Source organism: Copadichromis virginalis, linkage group LG15, assembly GCF_057382275.1.
Source record: "Copadichromis virginalis isolate Kocher_CV1m ecotype Utaka linkage group LG15, C_Virginalis_male_GT1.1, whole genome shotgun sequence".
Lineage (NCBI taxonomy): Eukaryota > Metazoa > Chordata > Actinopteri > Cichliformes > Cichlidae > Copadichromis > Copadichromis virginalis.
The window spans coordinates 2,049,588-2,072,415 of NC_140632.1; the positions used below are offsets into that span (position 1 = coordinate 2,049,588).

General features: G+C 41.9%; 1 protein-coding gene across 3 annotated transcripts; it reads left to right on the plus strand.

The window, feature by feature from the left end:
* Nucleotides 1–9,381: 9,381 nt before the first annotated feature.
* LOC146691504 (breast cancer metastasis-suppressor 1-like protein-A) lies at nt 9,382–20,391 on the plus strand. Of its 3 annotated transcripts, XR_014915068.1 has the most exons (11): nt 9,382–9,676; nt 9,894–9,984; nt 11,122–11,249; nt 11,742–11,821; nt 12,103–12,199; nt 14,479–14,568; nt 14,679–14,743; nt 14,835–14,874; nt 15,181–15,310; nt 15,871–15,981; nt 16,076–16,149. XR_014915068.1 is itself a non-coding variant. In XM_085431317.1 (10 exons), the coding sequence occupies exons 1-10, from the start codon at nt 9,541–9,543 to the stop codon at nt 15,893–15,895; spliced, it is 882 nt and encodes a 293-aa protein (XP_085287443.1). In that variant the 5' UTR covers nt 9,382–9,540; the 3' UTR covers nt 15,896–16,149. The 3 variants fall into 3 exon arrangements, 2 of the variants coding, with proteins under 2 accessions (XP_085287443.1, XP_085287442.1); XM_085431317.1 differs by having other exon boundaries at nt 15,871–16,149; XM_085431316.1 differs by lacking the exons at nt 15,871–15,981; nt 16,076–16,149 and adding an exon at nt 17,720–20,391 and having other exon boundaries at nt 9,383–9,676.
* Nucleotides 20,392–22,828: the final 2,437 nt, after the last annotated feature.

A 22,828-nucleotide genomic window follows, 5' to 3' on the forward strand; every position in this document is an offset into this window, starting at 1 on the left:
ATGATGAGTTCAAACAGGTGCCATTCATACAGGTAACGAGTGGGGGACAGAAAAGCTTCTTACAGAAGACGTTACAGGTCTGTGAGAGCCAGAGATTTTCCTTGTTTGAGGTGACCAAATACTTATTTTCCACCCTGATTTACCAATAAATTCTTTACAAATCCTACCATGTGGATTCATGGATTTTTTTTTCACATTCTGTCTCTCACAGTTGAAGTGTACCTCTGGTGCAAATTACTGACCTCTGTCATCATTTTAAGTGGGGGAACTTGCACAATCGGTGGCTGACTAAATACTTTTTTGCCCCACTGTATATATATATATACAGAGCAGGAATAAGGATCCATTAGATATCCTTTCCTCCTGCCCCACTGCCCTACTGCCACAGGCATCTCTCACAGTCAAACTACCAGGTTAAAAACACTTAGCGCAGCACGCAAACACATGAGAGGCTCTAACATCAGCTCTATGACAATATGACAGTTGGGGACAATTTTCTGTCCATTTCAGGACTTTTTTTGTTTTGTTTGTTTTTTTGGTCTTTTAGATGTTTGAGTTTCAGAGATTTATTGAAATTGTTCGGCATGTTGGGAGAATCTCATGCTTGTATGTATGTAGGCTACAGCCAGTAGCTCATTAGCTTATTGTAGTCTAAGAAACAGGAGCAGGGGAAACAGCTAGCCTGGCCAAATTGTACACAAAGTGTACAAACAGCAACTAGTACTTTTGCTGTTGTCATAGTCACAAGGTTGCCAGGCAAATTAGTGGGGTTTCCAGGAAGTCTTTGTCGTCAGCTGAGGAAAAGTTCCAGCATGTGACTCCCAGTAAATAAAAAAGGGGAAAAAAGAAAATAAAAAGAACTTCTCTGCATTAATCAAGCCACACCAGAAATTAATTTAAAGGTGCTTGTAGATCTGTTTTAACCATTCAGCTAAGCTAGCTGTTTCGTCATATTTACAATCGAAGCTATGCTAAGCTAAGTTTATTACTGCTGGAAAGGAATCAGAGGTCACAGATGAAGTGGGACAATGGTCTTCTATTCAATGAGTCATCATTTTAATCCCTCCTGGCTATTAAAAACAGTGTAAGTTTAGCATAAGTCGCTTCCACGTTAGCGTAAGCGATGTCTGTCTGTGCTCTTAATGCATAATTAAAATCACTTCCTGCAGTCTGGTTTGTTACAAATGTTGGAACTGTATTGGCGATGTGGGATACATACTAAAAGTTTCTATAAATATGCTTATCTTGCGCTAAAGGTAACTGGCATGTATGTAACGTTAAAAATTAATGTGCCTATTCTTCAAAGTTTCACTCGAAATGGGAGCTGCTACCAGTCATTTGAACAAATGTTTAGGTTCCCCTTCACCACCTCGACATGTTGCAAAACAGCTTCTTACCTGGGAAACATTAGTCCTTCTTCTTCATTCTTGGCAATTCATTCACTGGAATGACTTCAATTGAAATGAAAACATGAATTGAAATTCAAGGTTTTACATACTGGGACATTTAAAAAAACCAAACAAATAAAAGGTCCACATTTTACAGCAATAACTTAAAGCAATTTGCTTTCTCATTATGACTTTATCAGTCTCTCACATCATTATAGAGGAATTGTTATCTGGGCGTATTTTTGATTCTTTTCTTTTTCAGCCATTCTGTTGTAGATTTGTTGCTATGCTTGGGTTTGTTGTCCTGTTGCATGATTCAGTTTGAGCCAAGCTTTAGCTGTCAGACAGATGCCTTCACAGAGGAGGTCGTGGTTGACTTAATGACTGCAAGGTTGGGTCTGCAAAACAAGCCCGAATCCTTCCCCTCCACCACTGTGCTTGACAGTTGTTATGAGCTTCTTGTGCTGATGTGCTGTGTTTGCTTTTGACCGAGTGTGTTGCTGCATTTGGTCCAAACATTTCCGCTTTGGTCTTGTCTGTTCCAGGAGTCTTTTGCTTTGTCCAGATGCAACTTTGCATATCTACGCTGCCATGTTCCTTTTTTTGAGGCCCGAGGCGCGCTCCCAGCAACCCTTCCTAACAACCTGTATTTGTTCAGTCTTTATCTTATTGTACTGTCACGAACTTTGACATTTAACATGCTAACTGAAGCTCATAGAGTCTGAGACGTGCTTCTTGTTGTTGTTTTTTTTACCTTGGGTTGGATTTGCTGCGACATCCACTCCTTTGAAAATGGGCAACTCTCTTGAATATTTTCCACTCATGATAATCCCACATAGTTTGTAAATGGCCTTATAACTCTACCTACATTGATGGGCAGCAATAACTGCACGTTTGTCCTCTGTACTATGTTAGCACACACCTGAATGCTCCACACCAGCAAAGTACCAAAACCTCTGCTTTATAAAGGTGCTCCCGTTTACTGATGATCACTTTATCATGTGCATTTGATTAGCAGAGCCTGGCTCTAACTTACCCTCTTAATTGTCACAGAAGATGTAAGGGTGTACTTTTCACACACTACTCCTACATTCAATAGCTCAATAGGTCACTTAAATAATTTTAGAACCTGCTAAGGCCAGAATAGAATAGAATAGAATAGAATAGAATAGAATAGAATAGAATAGAATAGAATAGGCATCATTTTATCTGTACAATGAAATTATGGGTGCTCCACACCAGCTGTGCCAGAATAAAATATAAATAATGGACGGCAGGAGCAAAAAGCAAACAAGAGAAATATATACGAACGTGATGGATAACCATGCATATTTGTGTGAGTGTATAGTGTTTGTTAACAGTCCGAATGGCCCAGAGGAAGAAGCTGTTTGAGAGTCTGGAGGGGTGGAACCTGATTGACCTGAGGCGCTGACCAGAGGGCAGCAGGTCAAACAGGTGGTGGGCGGGGTGCAAGGGTCACCTGTGATGGCCTGGCTTTCCTGAGACAGGAGGAGCTGCCGATTGTCTCCAGGCATGGCAGAGGACACGGAGGAAGTGCAGCCGCTGCTGGGCCTTGGATGAATTATTTTGTGTACTAATACATAAAAACCTAGTGTACTTTCACACAACATGTAGAATCCTAGTCTACTGGTTATGCCAACATGCAGTTCAGCTTAAGACAGCTGTGGGGCTGTTGGAGCTCTGCCTTTACACGTGTAGTGAGTGAAACAGGCTAACGGCAGTTAACATTGTAATAAAAATTTCAAAGTGTTAAGCAGAGGAGGAATGCTAATGGAGGGGATTTACACCATTTCAAAGCTTCCCACAGCACAATGAGCCCAAGAACTCAAACTGTCTTTAGAGTGAGACGATTAGCTCCAGTGGTTCAAAGGAGACAGAAGAGAAAACGCTTCAAGTGAAGAATAGATCATAATTACAACTACAGGTGATTTCAGCCACATTTGAATGATGTCAGAAAATAGGCAGGGCAGTGACCTGTGCACACAAGTATGATCTGAGCTCATGTATTTACTTTGCTTTACACATTATTATCACAGTGCTGACAGCCATGTGACTGGACATGCAAAGCAGTTAAAGCAGGTGACAGTGAGCTATGATTCTTCCAGCAAAGCTTTAAGTAATACAGTTGGAAGGAAATTAGGAAACATGCAGCCCGACCACAAACTGTGATTCTCTGTTTAGTTTTCTTTCTCTTCTCTCGAGTTTCTCGTTGATTGTCTGTTGTGCCAACCCAGCATTGTATAAGACTATGAGAAACAAAAAAAAACATTACAAGTGTTCTGAAATAAACCACAAAGACAGCTCAGACTTTCTGCCTGAGTACTATACTGCGCTAAATACAAATTAAACAAGTTTCCTGACACACTTAGAGCCGTGTGAAGCGCTACGCACTACGGAAATAGTGAGTCTACAAGATAAGCCACGAATCAACTGAGCAAAATCTTTTACCGTCTAACACTCTCCCGTATATTTCTGCATCTGCCGAACATCAGGCAGGCCTCCTGTCAGCTTTGGTGTCGTGCACTAGCTCGTGCTGCTAGAATGACCCGTACTGTTAAAGGAGTTCAGAGAATCAGCAGTCGCTGGTAAGACGACTGGAACATTCTGTGTGTTTTTGGAGAGAGGAAAAACAAATGCAGCCAGCAGACACATAATGGATTCATTACTGCGTGTCAGACCACCCGAAAAGCCACAGCGTATTTTTGGCCTCCACCTAAAAAGTACCTTTGTGATCTGCTACAGCCTCCCCCTTCAGTCTAGCTGCAGTAACGCAGTAACAGGAGACGCAGTTAGAAAGCATGGAATGGATCAGATTGCATCCGAGATGTGGAAATCATGAACAACTGGCTTAAAAAATAAAGGAGAAACTAAGATGATTTATAAAGGATAAACTCAAGAGATAAGGGGGGAAAGGAAGGGGGGAAATCTTGTTTATCTACAGTTATTTAAATGTTTTGATTAATCATTTATTATCACTATCAAAGCAACTATAGCACCAAGACCAATATGGCAATGTGGCCAGTAGAGGATGCTGTGGATGTGGATAAGGACTGGAAGTTCCAAAGAAAGACTTAATAGACACAGAGGGCCAGGAACAACTGAAATCACAGCTGCTTATAGATTATGAACACAAATGCACTGATTCAAGACGAGGCCCAGATTAAATTAGAAAAATCTTTGCTTACTTTTCTTTCTTCTTTTTTCCACAGATAAAGAGTGAACTGAGCCAAAGGGATCAACACTATCTTAATGTGCTTATTGTACTGTTACATGGGCAGCAGCCTGTCTCTGGGGCTTTACCCTCTGCAGGTCGTATCAGAAGGTTCTTATTGTGCTCTTGACATTTATACCTCGTGGAGGCCAGGCTTGAGTTTCTGGGCCTGAATGTGACGGTACAAAAATTACCTTTAAAAAAATGCAGCAGTATGTATTATTTGACATTATTAGTAGATCTGCATGTGCAGCCACCACACAGAGAATAAAAGCTCATTAAATGACTTTAATGTAACTTTAAAAGAACATTAAAAATTAAAAGGTTTTTCTTGTCTGTTTCCTGATAGTGCAGAAATGTTACAAATGTCTACACGGGGAACTTAACACACCTCTTTAGCCCCCTAAAAATAGCCATGTGCCGTCACCTTGAGGCCTAATAGTCAGCTGATTGTGAAAACAACCGGTTTAATTCCCTGAAAGCTCACCCACTGCCTTCCTTCTTATCCCCCCCGAGCATATGATACACTGGGTCAACCTTTATGAAAGGAAAGCCAATAATGCCATCCCACAATGGGACACACTATCCACTTGTTTACAACGCAAAAATGGATGTGAGACATTGTTATTCAGGTGACCCTCTTTATTCATGATGGCTAAACATAAAAATGCGGTGTGAGTGCAGTCGGATCGTGTGTTACCGAGTCCTCTCTGAGATCTCATCCTTCGCCACTGTGGACAAAAAAAATCTGAGGAAAGACACAGAATGTAATTTTTAGCTCAACCGGCCTAAAGACAGACGAGCCCACGCCGTGACACATCCGTCATCCCACCGGTTCATCTGTAGTTCACAAAAATTGCTACTCCTACAAACACAACGAGCACCTAATGGGGTTTTTTACTCCTAACGTACAGAACAAGATGCAATAGTTAGCACGGTTGCCTCACAGAAAGAAGGTCCTGGGTTCAAATCCCCCATATGGCCGGGGCCTTTCTCTCTGGAGTTGTTCTTCCTGTGTCTGCGTTGGTTCTCCACCTTCACACAGGCCAAAGACATGCAGTTAGTGGGGTTGATTTAATTGGTGATTCTAAATCATAGGTTGACTGTAACGGTTGTCTCTCTGTGTTAGCCCTGCGACAGAGTGGCGACCTGTCTAGGGTGTAGTCTGCCTCCCAACATATGGCAGCTGAATAAGAGCCAACAACAGAATGTATGTATGGAAAATGATAAAGAAGGAAAGTCATCAAATGCCAAATACTGATCATGGAGGGAGTGGTCCAGCGCAGCGACATGCCGTTCACATATTTCCATGTATTTTATGGTTACTACTGATAATACTCTTGAACTTTGATTAATTCGGTGAATTAGATTGAACTGTTCAGGGTATGAGCTTACTGGATTTCTTTGTATCCTAATTCTCATTGGTTTGTGCAACACAGCCAAACAAGTATCACCGTCGTTCTTTTTTTTTTTTTTTTTTTGGCCTGTCCCGTTTGGCTCTTTTGCATCAGAATTGTTGTCTAAAGGCAAAGAAAGATGCCCAACGGATTTACTTTACCAAACTGACCATCCCAGCCTTGCCGTAATGGTCCATTTGATTCACCTTTTATTGTTTATTTTATTTTCACTTACTGAATACGGGACAGACTTGACTGGGGGAAAGAAGGGGAGAAAGAAAGAGGGAAAGAGAAACAGCTGAGAAGAGGGACGGGGGAGAAGGGCAAAAGACAAATCACCGTCTTTCTGTGGAGTTGTTACACCTCTGCTTTTGACTGTACTCTCAGGTAAAATCCTGCCTAATCCTGAGACTTTTGTTAAAGGGTTAAGAAATTCACAATCCCTGTCTTGGGTAAAGCTTTGCTGTTTCATATTTTTGTACCATTTGTGCAGCCAACAGCAAGCATATTAAGTTTATTTGTCTATTGTGTAATGCAATCAGCTATTCGTAGTTAAATTGTGTACTATTTTATTTGTTTGAGTTTATCATTATTCTTAATTGTTTCTCTTTCACTTGAGTGATTTCAAGAACAGAGGAGCTTTGGAGAACCACCGTCAAAGGCCTCTATCGCCCTCGTGTGGTTGAAAGGTGAAGATTGTGGGCTCTGAGTGGATAATGTGTACAGCACTATACTAAGTCGAATATTGTACATTTCATGAAAGCAAATGTTTAAAAAACGTAAACTACCTCATTACAGGACACCAAAATCCATTTTATCAGACATCAAAAAGCTGCGTTTACATTTCCAACAAATGGATCACTGTATAGTCAAAGAGAGCTGTGCACAGATCTCTCCTGGCAACAAGTAAATTAATAACTGAAGGAGCTCAAAATAAAGACAAGACTATCACAAGTGAGGGATCATTAAACTACGTTAAAAAGCAACTTCTTGTCAGGTAATCACATTTTCTGGCTTAGTTTCTGTCTTCTAAAGGTTGCAATTTCATGGTGCTTATTCTGTAAATACCTAAGTTTAATATCTGTATGAAAGCCTGTATGGGGTTTGTCTCTTATCCCTGCATATGCAAATATTAAACAGTGAAATTGAACACCATTCGGCATGTACTGATTTTATTTTACCGAAGTGCTGCAATCTTCTCCAGTGAAAGAAAATGCACTACTTTCATTCTTCCGACTGTCCATCACCGCACAACACAACATCACGACTGCAGCCTCCTCTCGCTCCTCAAGTCATCCATCACTGCCACCCAGGTGAGTGAGAATAGAGTCAAGCGTCGAGCCGTGACAGCTTGAACCCCGAGGTGCTTGAATCATCTGCCACTCAGCTTGCAGAGGCTCTCTAACACCTCTGCAATGTGTTCCTGCAGCTGCACCGGGTGCTTGGAACCTGTCTGGTTCCAGAGCCAAATAAAGGGTCCAGACCTGCAGGACTAACACGCTGTCATTCATGAGTCAGCTCTGATGAGACTTTCTCTGTGCTTCCAGTCTCCATGTTCATTAGAGCTCCACACCTGCAGCTCTCATATTCCCTGCAGATGTGAGTTACTTTTAACTCCTGTGAAAACACTTCACAGAGCCATAACTCAGGTGGTATTTACTATTTAAGTGCAAGTAACAACACAAAGAAACATGAATAGTATCCATTTCTGTTGAGATGGGTTTTTTTTACAGCTTTAAGGTGGAAATAACAGCCTTAAAGGTTAATCGTGATCTAACCAAAATGTCATCTTGCCTTTTGAGTGAGTTCAAGTTATTGAATATATTATATTACATGCTTTTTATATTATATAATAATAATAATAATAATAATAATAATAATAATAATAATAATAATAATAATAATAATAATACATTTATTTGAGGGCGCCTTTCAGAAACCCAAGGTCACCTTACAAAAAAACACAATTAATAAAAGGAACAATAGTCATAAAATACATAAAATAAGTTAAAATTACAAAACAGAGCGTGACAACAGATAAAATCAGCATTAACAACACTTCCCACAATACTTTTCCAACAGCTCGTAGGATGTTTGAGAAGTTTCTTTTAGATGATTTGCATTATGAAGTAAAGAAAAGGGGCAACACAATAACCATTTGGAGGAACTTATAAACCCCTACAGTTGACTTACACACTGATGAGGTATAACATTATGACCACCTGACTAATATTGGTCCCTCTTTAGATGTCACAACAACCCTGACCCACTAAACCTGAAGGTGTGCTGTTGTATCTGGCACCAAGATTTTACCAGCAAATCCTTTAAGCTGTGAGGTGAGGCCTTCATGGATCAGACTTGTTTGTCCATCGCATCCAAACGATGGTCGACTGGATTGAGGTCTGGAGAATTTGAAGGCCAAGTCAACACCTCAAAGTCATTGTTGTGCTCCACAAACCTTTCCTAGACCATTGTTGCTCTGTGGCAGTGCGCTGTTCCTGCTGAAAGAAGCCACAGCCATCAGGGAATACAGTTTCCATGAAACCATGTTAATGGTCTGCAACAATGCTTAGGTAGGTGGTACGTGTCAGAGTAACATCAACAAGGATGGCAGGACCCAACAAACTGATGCACGGTGTATTCTGACACTTGCATTAACTGTTTTGGTCATTTGAGTTAGCTCATCTGTTAGATTACAGTCATGAGCGAGCCTTGGCCGCCCATGTGCCTGCTGGTTAACCACTCTCCCTTCCTTGGGCTACTTTAGCCAACTTTCTTCTGGTTGGCTGCCCATCACAAACTGTCTGTATTGGTTCATTCACAGAAGCCTGAAGTCTGGGATTACACAAATACGTCCAGATACACTAAACTTATTATCTGAAAATGTGGCTGTGTAACTATCAGACAGAAAATAGGAAAGAAAAACTAATACAGTAACAGTATAGCTTAGATACTACAAGTAGCATCTAGTTATAGTAAATTGATGGGTTAAAAAAATGACCTCCAAAGATAGAAAATGAAAAGGATACAATTTTTTTAAAGGTATGGATTTTGATCAGCACCAGAGACTGCAGTGCCAGCCTGTCTAAATCAATTAAAGATTTGTAATATTAACAAAAGGTGCTTGTCATGAAATATAAATATAGACGCATTTGTGAGAGTCTCTAAATTGCTGTCAGGAGTTAATGTTTAAGTTAAGTGTACAAGAATTTATCTATGGACAAAATAAAGAATTAATCCTCACAACAGACTTGATATAAAGAGACGTTTTGAAAAAAGTTTTTTTTAAAGACTACAAATCCCTGCAAGCTTCTGGTCGCAAGCTCGTTCACAGAAGCATTTGATTGGACAAACTCAGTAAAGCGCCTTATGATTGGTTGACGGTGGCCATGTTTGTATTTCCAGCTGGTAGATGCGGGCTAGCTAGCCGGTTAGCTACCGCTGCATTTGGCTCTTTCTTCGGGGTGAAACATTGAAGAAAGGCCGTGCCACCCCGTTAACACCGGCTTATCTGACAGTCGCAATGCCGGTCCACTCGCGGGAGAAGAAAGAAAGCAACCACGAAGAAATGGAGGTGGACTTTCCCGAGCAAGACGGCAGCACCACAGACGAGGAGGATACCGTTAGCTCGTCCGTGTCTGAAGATGGAGACAGCTCGGGTGGGAAAAATAGGCCTTGAACATCAACCGACAGTTAAACTCGTGTTACATACTCGAGTGTAATTTATATGTTTAACAGTGCGCGTGATTTCTCTTAAAAATGGGCTGACAGGTTGCTTGGGTGTGAAGTGCAGTGTGGGGTTGTCATGTGGATGAGGATAAAAAGCAGTTGTGGTGTGGAGGGGTTGTCAAAGCTGTCATGTCTGTATGTGAACAGAGATGGACGATGAAGACTGTGAGAGGAGGAGGATGGAGTGCCTGGATGAGATGACCACACTGGAGAAGCAGTTCACTGACCTGAAGGAACAGTAAGCTCTCTGACATGTTTCACACTGAAAGCAGCTCTGACATCTGGGACTCACACTCTGAGGTGTTTGTCAGATTCACTGGGATATTCCCAGTGACATGGACCGTGGATCTTGGTCCATTTTAGCCAGTATTACTGGTCAATATCATGGATTTGTCTTGTTGCCTTCAGGCAGTTTGTATAAAGTACTGGTTCTGAAATGGTGTTCCAGTATGCTGTGAGGCTGTGAGTCTAGAGGCCTATACTACAAAATAAGTTCAACATACCCACGCAGCCATCTACCAGTTTGCCCCAACATAGAGGTTTGTGGAGCGAGATCTGGAAACTATCCCAGCTGTTACAGGGAGGGGGAGACATGAGCGTAGTGATGCTCAAACACAGCTATAAACACTGCAGACTCGCTCACTATCTGCACACTGAAGTCCACACACGATAGTTTGACATAACCTGCTCTGGAGGAGGTTGTAGATTACCATGGCAATGTACCCCGCCATGACCTGACTGGGACTTCTGTGCATGATCTTTGCTGAACCTACGACGTAACCTATACAAGTGGCCGATGTCATTGAAACATGCTTGTGCTAGTGCATTACATGCTATTTACCATGTCCTTTCTCCCCTCCGTCGTCCCCCGCTCTTTGTTGTGGTCGGTTTTTCCAGGGTTAACATATTTGTCCCTCTAGTTTTCCCACTGCTTTTGTCCCACAGCCCTTCTGATAGTAACAGCAATCAGTGCTGAAGGCCAGTTGCAATAGTTGTGGGCTGCCTCAACTGGTCGTGTAGCTCCATTTCACACCAGGTTGTGCCATAGATTTCCTGCTGAAGCATAATTCCCCAGTAAGAAGTGAGTCATAACACACCCTCGTAACACTGAAAACCCAAAGGGTGAACCTGGATTTGCATCAATAAGCCCCAAATCTTGCTTCACAGTACAGACCTCCAGTGTGCCTTTGGATTCTGTGTCATTCCTGGGTTATTACTGTCCAGTCCAGGTACTTACTTATGTCATATTTGGAGAGATTTCTACCTGTCATTCACCGGGCCGGGCCATGCCAGTCACATTTATACATCAGTTCTAAAATGGGTTTGACAACAGACATTACAACACAGTTTTAAAATGCAACTATCTGCCGTTCAGGTTGTATAAGGAGCGTTTGAGCCAGGTGGACATCAAGCTCCAGGAGGTCATGGCCGGTTGTGCCCAAGAGTATCTGGAACCTTTAGCCAACCTGCAGGAGAACATGCAGATCAGGACCAAAGTGGCCGGTGAGTCTATAGTTGTCATGGAGACGTATAGGTCTGACTGTGACCTTGACATACAAAGTTTACATTGTAGTTTGTGAACCCAGTTGGATTAACAGTATTTCTGCAAATATTACTTACAAAATAAGGTCTGACCTCCATCTAAGTCACAAGTCCAAGCAAAGATGGTCTGACTGAACAATACTGAATCATGCAGGCTGGAGAAATTAGGTGCATCCCTGAAGTGAACTTGTTTAACAGCAGTAATCTCCATCGGAGCGTTTCTGTAGCTTCTTCTCAGATTTCCACAGATTTCATCTGTGCTTCAAGCACGTGTGTATCGATCTTGATTTATGTGTAGAGATCCTGATCATTTAAAGGGTTCACTATATTTTCTTGGCATTTTAAATGGGAATATAAACTTTGAAATACTATCACCTCCTTTATGTACAACTCTCAGCTACAGAAAAGGATCTTGTCCTTCCTGCAGATTAGATTTGTATGATTTTTTTCCAGGGATCTACAGGGAGCTGTGCTTGGAGTCAGTAAAGAACAAATACGAGTGTGAGATCCAAGCAGCGTGCCAGCACTGGGAGGTGAGAGGCCAAGTTAAAATACATCTTGTTCAAAAACACAGAAATCTTTATCTTTTTTCTTTCTTTTGAAGTTTCAAATACGTCTGTAATTTTAGATTTTTGAGATGTTTTGCTTAATTGTGGAGTAAATTCAACTCAATCCTACTAGTTTAAGCTATTTGACCATTTTTGCTCAGTATTGTTGTGTGTGTGTGTGTGTGTGTGTGTGTGTGCGTGTGTGTGTGTGTGTGCGTGTGTGTGTGCGTGTGTGTGTGTGTGTGTGTGTGTTTTCTGCCTTCTAGAGTGAGAAGTTGCTGCTGTTTGATACTGTGCAGAGTGAGTTGGAGGAAAAGATCAGAAGACTGGAGGAAGACAGGCACAGTATCGACATTACCTCAGGTAGCAACAAGAACATCCTTTTTTATTATTCTGTATTTTTATCAGGTATTTATCCAGAGTTTAGTCAGGAATTACCAAACATTTGTGAGAAGTTGGGTCTATGGTGACCAGAGATGGGCAGTAACGCGTTACCTGTAATCCGATTACTTTTTTCAAGTAATGAGTAAAGTAAGGGATTACTATTGCAAAAACAGTAATTAGATTACCGTTACTGCGTTACTAAAACCGTGATTTTATTGCGAGAATGTCTCATGACAGTGACGTAAGCGAGTGCGATGTTAGTGACAGCAGCTGTGTGCAGATCAACAATGGATCATATATCGAGTGCAGAGAGAGTATGAGCGTGCAGCGTTTAAAACGTGGAAGTACTGACCTTACTTTGAGTTTGATTCCATAAAAAGTGACAAAAACACTAGTGTCCGCTGTGGGTGGGAAGAAAACGTCTAAACTTCCGAGCAAGCACCGAGTAGCTACGACGTAATGGGAAACTCACAGAGAAACTCGCGGATTCTTCCACTGACCGCTGCACACCTGCACCAGGGTAAACCTCCGCCTGCCCCACTCCTGCTTTACAGGTGAAAATAGAGCAACAGGACCGCTGAGTCTTTGACTTTATTTATGTTCTGCTGTGTTTTACTTGCATCTATTTGAAAGACTGAGTGTAAACACAAAAAAAACATTTATTTTATGTGCTGGAATGTGCAGAAAATAGGTTTAAATGTTAAACAAATTTCTTCCAGTCAGAGAATGTTGCAGATAATTACATTTTTGCTTGATGCTTAAAGTTAAAAGATTAAAACTAATAAAACAAGGCAGAAAAAGTAGAATTGGGCTGAAAGATCTATCGCTTTATCACCTATTCAGGTTGTAAATCGTGTTTTTACAAAGTAACTAAGTAATTAATTACTTTTGAAAATAAGTAATCAGTAAAGTAACAGGATTACTTTTTGGGGGACGTAATCAGTAATTAGTTACTCATTATTTTTCAAGTAATGAGTAAAGTAAGGGATTACTATTGCAAAAACAGTAATTAGATTACCGTTACTGCGTTACTAAAACCGTGATTTTATTGCGAGAATGTCTCACGACAGTGACGTAAGTGAGTGCGATGTTAGTGACAGCAGCTGTGTGCAGATCAACAATGGATAATATATCGAGTGCGGGAGAGAGTATGAGCGTGCAGCGTTTAAAACGTGGAAGTACTGACCTTACTTTGAGTTTGATTCCATAAAAAGTGACAAAAACACTAGTGTCCGCTGTGGGTGGGAAGAAAACGTCTAAACTTCCGAGCAAGCACCGAGTAGCTACGACGTAATGGGAAACTCACAGAGAAACTCGCGGATTCTTCCACTGACCGCGGCACACCTGCACCAGGGTAAACCTCCGCCTACCCCCACTCCTGCTTTACAGGTGAAAATAGAGCAACAGGACCGCTGAGTCTTTGACTTTATTTATGTTCTGCTGTGTTTTACTTGCATCTATTTGAAAGACTGAGTGTAAACACAAAAAAAACATTTATTTTATGAGCTGGAATGTGCAGAAAATAGGTTTAAATGTTAAACAAATTTCTTCCAGTCAGAGAATGTTGCATAGAATTAAATTTTTGCTTGATGCATAAAGTTAAAAGATTAAAACTAATAAAACAAGGCAGAAAAAGTAGAATTGGGCTGAAAGATCTATCGCTTTATCACCTATTCAGGTTGTAAATCGTGTTTTTACAAAGTAACTAAGTAATTAATTACTTTTGAAAATAAGTAATCAGTAAAGTAACAGGATTACTTTTTGGGGGACGTAATCAGTAATTAGTTACTCATTATTTTTCAAGTAACTTGACCAACACTGATGGTGACTCACATTTAGGTTGCCTAGCTGTACTATACTGTAAATAAAAGATGGACGGGTACAGCTTTAATTCTGCAATCCTCGTGATGACCTGCGGGGACCCACAGCTGCACTGCTCATCTGATTTATAATCCAAGTAATGACATCGGATGAGTTTATTGTCAGTTAAATCTACACTGTTTCAAAACAGACAACCCCAAAACAGGACTGTTGTTTCACTAGTTTTGCATTCGACCAGGGTCAGTGTCACTGCTCGTAGGTGATCCTACACAGGTGGCCTGAGGGATGGACATTGTCTGGTGGAGCCTTCCTGTTCTTATGAGTATAGATATCCAGCATGATTTTGATCCTTGTTGAAATCTGATGTGTTGTTTTGAGCAGTGTAGAAGGAAGTGGTCAAACGCACAGCTGTTTTCCGCTCTCTCTCCGTTCTGCAGAGTTGTGGAATGATGGATTGCACTCACGGAAGAACAAGAAAAAGGACCCGTTCTGCCCGGTCAAGAAGAAGAAGCCCGTTGTTGTTTCTGATATCCTTCGCTGCTGTTCTGTCCTTGTCTCATTCATCTCCACACACAGACGTGCTGTTAAAACCAATGTTTTGTTTGTTTTTCCTGTTTTTTTCCTCAACTTCTATCACGGCCTTATATTGTTTACATGCTGCAAGACCTGGATATCCTTGAAGACTGGACTGCAATAAGAAAGGTATTCTTCTGAAAGCAGAGTTTGTCACCTGCTGAATGTGTCCAAGCTGTGATTTAACCTTTCAAGTTGTGTCTGTGTCCTCCCCTCACAGGCAATGGCATCACTGGGGCCCCACAGGGTGAAGGTGGATGGTAAGGTTCAAGGTTCTTCAAGGTTCTTTATTATTTGTCACATGCATAGTTATACAAGTATAACACACAGTGAAATGTAGCCTGACACGCTAAGAGTTTCTCCTCGTCCTTGGTTACAGTCGATACCTGGCTGAGTGTGGCGATCGACCCGCACTTACACACGAGGGGTTTTGACTCAGTACTTTGTGCTCAGAGGAGACTCCCTCCTTTTTTAGAAGACTTTTTATTTCTTTTAACCTTACTCTGTCCCCGTCGCTTGTCTTGAAACCTCTCCGTCTCTTCCTCTCTTTCCTGCTCCTTCTCCAGTGCCTGCAGTAAAGCCTGACAGACATCACCACGTGGCACGCTCCGAGGACGGTCGACTTTTCTATGACAACCAGTGGTACTCCAGGGGACAGGCCATCTGTATCAACAGGAAGGACGAGTACCCAACTAGGTGTGTGGGAAGGGGGTTTATTGGAAACAGCTTCTAGTATGAATTCTGAATGTGTGTGCGTCTGCTCGTGACACACTGTGCAAGGCTACGTGACTGAATGGCTCTCTAGTCATATGCTGGGGAGACAATGTGCCTACGAGGCTGAATGTGGCTGCACATTCTGCGTCGCGCCCTGTGTGCCGTCTGGAAAGGATGCGCTGTCAGTTGAAGGCACGCAATGATGCCACATCACCTCCCCCTCGCTTTTACCGCCACCACTGAGTGGCGAAACAAGCAGGTGGCTGTTATGAGCAGTTAGAGCTGTGATATGGCAGCCATGCACACCAGACAATATACCCCAGGGCAGCTGTGGCTACGACTGTAGCTGCCTCCACCAGTGTGTGAATGTGAGAGTGAATGAATAGTGAAATTGTAAAGTGCTTTGGGTGCCTTGAAACGCGCTATATAAATGCAATCCATTATTATAATTATTACAGGTAATGTACTTAAACTTATACAAATACACAGGGGCCAAGTTAAGTATTAAGAACTGTAACAACAAATGCAGCTGTTTTCTGCAGATGTGTTCCAGCACTGTGCTCTTGAACTACCATCTTCAGCAGGCTGAGGACGACAGTGTAGTTGGAGTAGCTCTGACCATGTGATGAGATCCTTCCTGTGGAAGCAGCTCAGTAATGAACCTGAACATCACTTCCTTGTCTGTAGTAGAAACTCATTTGTTTTATGCAGGTGTGAACAAATTCTTCCTGTGTCTGCCTTTCACAGAAAAGGTGCTCAACATATCTGCTGTACTGCAGTCGTAGAGGAAGCTCTTCTAATAAAGGACTGAATGAAACGTTTTACAGAAGGATGATGAAGCAATTTACAAGCAGTTAAACATCTGGTCCTTTTTTAAACCCTTTACCAGGGTTAGAAATGACTAATCTACAGTATATTCCACTTCCAGATCTCATGTAACAGTAGTACAGTAAAAGGATACTGCAACAGTGACAGAAGTACAAGCAGTTTCATCCATGTGTAGAATGAATCGTGTTTCCAGTAATGCTGCAACAAGGAGCCAGTCAGAGCAGCAAATGAGCTGCTGAAATAAAAGCCAGGAGAAGTGCTCACATGACCAACACTGCTAACAACAGACACCTGATATACTTGGACAGCTATTAATTAACTGGTCAAAACATCAGAAGGATAAAATGTTCATGTTGTTATTTAGGTTTTAGTCCTCCTGTGCAGCTCTGGACTCGCAATGATCCAGTTATTTTTGTTCTCCTGCATCAGGGATGACCTGTAGACACCTGAGGCTGGGTGTATGAAACGCTCGTATGTTTGCAGCTCAGATCTGTGAGATCCAAAGTGTGGACACACGGTCTCAGATTTATAAATCTGTGTACACTCTTTGTTATTTTAGATTTAGAACTCATTATTAAACTTATTAAACCACAAATTAGGCCACTACTTATTAAATTGTTCTGCCAGTTTTATGGTCAGTTTTCTTCATTCTTCACTATTATTTGCCAATGATTGGAACACAGAAGTAACCCAATGACAACAAAATAAAAATATGTGTTTTTATAACTGTCTTTAGGAAACTATGGCCATTCAGTGGAATATATGAAATGGTTTGTTGCTGTTTTTCAATTAAGCTCATCTACTCGCTCCTGCTCATCCTAGTTTCAACCCGTCTGTCCACTTGATTGTATAATGTCTGTATTAGAGCAGTGTTTTTTGGTGTTAGTGTTTTTTCTCTGCTTATAGAAAGTGTGCAAGCTAACGGCTCAGGGAGAGTAAGTGAGGTCACTTCTGCACTATAGACTGTATTTAAAAGATGGAGCGCTACCACGATGCCTCCAACAGTTTAGATACTTTCACTGTGCAGCAGGGTTTAGGTGTGCGAAGACGTCTGGAGCAATTTCCTTTGGACAGATGAGACCAAAGTGGAGATGTTTGACCGTAATGCACAGGTCCAACATGTCAGCACAAATGCCTCATACCAAACGCACAGTGGTGGAGGTGTGATGGAAGGAATCAGTTTGCCCAGTCACAAGTCCAGAGATTATATCAAAGTGATTGATATGCTGTGGCGGGATATTTAGGACAGCTGTGCATAAACGAATGGCCACGAGGCTCTGTTGTAAAGACGAGGGCCAAAAACCCTGAACGACAATGTGAAACACTGATAAACTAATCAAGAACATGTTTAGGACGCATCTATTAAATCTTTATTGTTTTCTAACCAGAAGCCTGCTGAGCATTACAGAGCAGGTTTGACTTTGGCTTCCTGCTTAGTAGCTGCGTCCTCCTGTGTGTTTGCACACAGTCATCACACACGTCTTTGGCATCTGAGAGGACTGGGGGGCGATTGTTCACTGACGTTGTTGTTGTTGTTGTTGTTGTTTTTTGTGTGTCATGCAGTGCCATCATCACCACCATCAACAATGATGAGGTGTGGTTCAAACGACTGGATGGTACCAAGTCAAAGCTGTACATCTCCCAGCTGCAGAAAGGCAAATACACAATCAAACACTCGTAAATGAAAAACACGGCCACATACAAAAACCATCATCTCTGCTGCGTTTGTCTTTCTCAGTGTCCTTTTCCATGTGGTATTTTTGTACATTTTACTACTACTGCAACACACATACACATCTCATTTCACTCCCTCTGTGCACAAGTTGCAAATACATAAACTGACCCTTCTGCTATAAGGAGACGATCTTCTCTGTAAATATGTATATGTATCTTATCGACAAGGTCACAAAGTGTCATTTTCTCTGGAACGGAGATCAATGCAAAGTGCTGCTAAACAGAAAGGTGAAGAACCAGAGCATTAGCAAACTGTGAACCACAGAGCTCAGTCGCGTGCCTTTCTGAGACTAGACAATGCCTCGGCTGATGGAGGGGTTTTGGGGGGGGGGGACAGAAAGTCCTGAACAATATCAACGCAGTGAAGCCATACTCTGTACTGGGTTAGCACCAGGAGCGGGAGAAAAGAAGCGGGTCAGCGAATGTGTGAGTGAGAAACACTAACGCCATCAGCAGTGTGTTTGATTTGCCTCTCCAGACGCACCAGTTACACTTGAATTTCATGCTCGTACAGAGCCTGATAGATCTGTATTGGGATCCCCAGGGACCCCAGACCAACTTTAATTTAGTTTTAAAAGTGTAACAGAATCAATATTATGTGAGTAGTTATATTATGAACACCATGAGATTAAAGCACCCCAGAGGATTTATTGAAGGGCACTGTACTAAACAAACTCTTGGTCTTTTAGGATTATCTTTTTTTCCAGCACTACATTTTATTTAACTCCAAAGTAGGGCTGCCACAAACGATTATTTTGATAGTCGACTAGTCACCGATTATTTTTGCGATTAGTCGACTAATCAGATCATCATCCATTGGATGTAAAACGTACAGCTTATTGCACCAGCAGCATCTGCTCTTATATAACTATCATTAGCTTACAGCTTTAAGTGTTTCAGGTCTGTGCTAACTAACAATAAAGACAAGATGATAGTTTATTAAATTTTAATGACATTTGCAGATTGTCTTGGTGAAGTTTAATAAACTCCTTGCTATCTAAACTATAACAGGACACCGGAGTATATTCTCGAGCATCTCACACTTCTGATAATCAGCTGTCTGCTTGACGTTTATTCAGCTGTGTAAAAACTTTAATCTCAGCCAAACCGATTTACTCAGGAACAAATAAAATACTAAAAAAAAGCCAAACAATAACATTTTAAGTTATCTAAGTGACTCATATATCATGTTTAACCTGAGTAGCGAAAGACGGCGGTGGGTTTGAAAACGATTTGCCGGGAGTCCGGTGTTCTCAGCTCTAGTTAGCCTAGCCCCCGGCTAGCTATCGAGCTAGTGGGTAACAGACGTCTCCGAAAACGTCGGAGCGCTTTTGAAAATATGTGGTGTCCTGATAAACTGAGCAGATATTTGAGGTTTACACAGCTACATTCTCGCCTGAAAATATGTTAAACGTTTATTTTGTGACCCAGAAAGAATAATAAGAGTAAAGTTAAAACTAACTAGCTGCCGCCATTGTTGGAAACTGAGCTGGGCTGCGCTATGAATTCTGGGACAGAGCTACTTCTTCTTCTTCTGGGTTTAATGGCAGCTGGCATCCTTGTACATGCAGTGCTGCCATCTTCTGTTTCAGTCCGTTATTACACTCTTAAATCCTGCTACTTATTCCTGCGTCTTTTGGGATCTTACAAAGCTTCAAACGACGCGTCGACTATTAAATCAGTCGTCGACGATTTTGATAGTCGACGTAATCGTGGCAGCCCTACTCCAAACCGATCAGCAAGGCAAACACGACAGTTTAAATTTACGACAAAGAGAGCTGCCCTGTACATACAGACGTCTGTGTGGTTTGTGATTCTTCTGTCTGCCTCCTGTCATGTTGCCATTTCTCTGACAGTGCCTCAAACTTCCAGACTTTAGGTTTAAAAAAGAAAAGAAAGAAACCTCCACCTCCCAGGTTCGAGCTGCTTTTTTATGTGCTGGTGGAGTCACAAAAGACTCAAATCTGTAAATCGTTCCATTTCATGCAGTTTTTATGTTGTGTTCCCCGTCCTCCCTTCTTGTCCTTCATGTCACCCCTCTGTCCTTATTCCACTGTCTTCTTCTTTGCTGTAAGTAAAAAACAAAAAACAGTTTGTCAGCATTGATGTATTTGATGTGATTTTGGTTTTCTTTTTTATGCATGTGTACGATCCATCCAATCAGACGTCCCTTCATACGTGTAAATTAGGTTCGATTAACTGAAGGAGATCCTGCTTTGCATTGCGTTTACCGTGCTCTTTGTTTTTTATCTTTGCAAACATGTTTTTAAATGATGACTTGCCAACAGTATTGTAAAGAGAGGTGCTTGCAACATTCATAAAAGATGAAAAAAAGTATGCGTAGTCCTGGCGCATCAGCGTACATGTTTTTCATTTGTTTTTTTTAACCTTTTTATGCATCACGGTTCTTTTTTTCACATCACAGCTAAAAAGAAAAATAAATAAAAATGTGATATTGTGCCAATGCATGTACAACTGATTAAAGACTTTGTGTCATTTGATTTGAAGAGTCTAATCTGCACATTCACATCACCGTGGCCTGACCTTCATATGCTAGTGTTAGCTTCACTGTTCTTTCTATACTTTTAAAGAAGAAGGAAAAGGAAAGCGTCTGTGCTTTGAAGTGATTACAGTATCACTGTGCACTGCTCAGCTTGAGTCAAGCTAACTTCTTTTGATTTTGCAGCTTTAGATGAAAAAAGAAAAATTTGAGCTTTGCATAGAACTGTTATATCCTATTAGATTTGGCCTAGCATGCACAAAAAGCCCAGATACAATCTTACATAATACGCCACTGTACAAAGAGAGAAAGTCCCTGACGGTGCTCAACCCAAAGTGACCTCTGAGGTGCGGCGAGCCAGGCTACGCTCCTCTGTGATGGAGGGAAAAAAGTAACGTAATTTGAAGGTATTTGCTGATCTAGTGTTGTTGGATAATGGCTCTTTGCTCTGCTGTGCTGTTCAAACTCTGTCATGTGTTTCTGCCAGAGGGCCAATCACTAGATTAACACCACATTCTGATATTGATTGAGAATTGGCGCTGATGTACCACTTACCACATACAAGAAACCACTGCAGCCTCTGATTGATCTATCGGGAGTATTGATCAGATGCAGCAGTGCAGCCTGGAATTCAAAGGTACCATTGTAAATCAATATTTACCATATTTTCTATGGCATATATGCACCAATCGGGTATAACATTATGACCACTGGCACATCTGAATAAGACTGGGATATATTTGGAAGCAAGTGAACATTTTATTTCAAAGTTCATGTGCTTAGAAGCAGGAAAAATGGACAAGCATAAGGATTTGAGTGAGTTCAGATAGATGACTGGGTCAGAGCATCTCCGAAGCTGCTGGAAAAATAAATGCTGGCTTTGATCGAAGGGTGTCAGAATCATCACAGTTTGTATGCTGCAGACCAGTCAGGGTGCCCATGCTGACTCATGCTGGTCTGGTCTGATGAATCACGTTTTCTTTTATATCATGCAGATAGCCGGGTGCATGTGCGTCACTAACCTGAGGAACACCTGGCAGCACTATGGGAAGAAAACAAGCCAGCAGAGGCAGTGTGATGTTTGGGGCAATGTTCTGCTGGAAACCTTGGGTCCTGCCATCCATGTGGATGTTACTTTGACACGTACCACCTACCTAAGCATTGTTGTAGACCATGTGTACTCTTTCATGGAAACCCTGCCAGCACAACAAGTTTGAGGTGTTGACTTTGCTTCCAAATTGCCTCGATCTAAATCCAATCCAATCAATCATTTGTAGGATATGCTGGACAAACAAGTCTGGTCCACAGTCCCACCTTACAGCTCACAGGACTAAAGGATCTGTTGCTAACATCTTGGTGCAGATATCACAGCACACCTTCAGGGATGGTGGAGTCCATGCCCCAAAGGGTCTGTTTTTGCAGCAAAAGGGGACGAAGAGAATATTAAGAGGGTTGTCATAATGTTGTGCGTGATTGGTGTATATGCTCTTACAATCCTGAATACTCACATTAAACATGCCCTAAGATTCAAATAAGATCAGAGTAAACACTCAGTTTCAGGGTTTTTTTTCCTCATGGCTCTGTGTGATGTCACTGAAACAAGCCCCACCCATCTATTGGACAAGAAGAAGAAGAAGTAGCGTTGAAGAGACGGCAAACAGAGCGGTAACGGCTTGTTTCAGATGAAGCTGCACTGGAGCTGCACGAAGGCCCAGTCCAAGATGAATAAGGCACAATGTTGAACTCCGACTTATACACAGCTGTTCTTCAGTCTGATGGTAAAAATGTGGAAATGGCGAATAAGAGGTTGTAAGAAAATGACTGCTATGGTCATACCAGGTCAACATCATGAAGTTTAGAAAATCCCACAGTTCGAACTGCCACACGTTGTGTCCTTTGTCTGACCAGAAGGTGTCAGTAGTGTTCCACAATAGAGGAAGCATCATCTGCACTAGATGGGAGGAGGGAGGTGGCCTGTTAATCTGGGGCACCCTGCTGCTGAAGCCTTCCAGCTGATGAGAGGGAGAGGAGGGATGAAGGCACAGTTTGATCACAGCTCGCTGGCCACGTCTGCTACCGCAACAGAGAGAAAGGGAGAGGAAAATCCCCATCACCGCGTCAAAGGCAGAAACAGCAGCAAGCACGGTGCTGTCTGTCTCTGCACAAGCCGTGCAGCACTCTCTCTAGAGCTTTCTTTGAATCTGCTTTACGTCTTCTTGTCAATGTGCACATGAAAGCATGCATGAATGTGGTCAGGGAAGGATGGATGCTGTTAGCTTCACACACGACTGGAAGAAGAAAAACGAGGGGTTTCTAGTGTCTTGATTGTGTTTGTATAAGTGCTTGTTGAATCCTGCGGTCGGTCCTGAGGTTCTGGATGGTTCTGGGGAGCCGCCTCCGTGACGAGTCAGGTCCCGACAGACGAGAGAGGTTGGGCC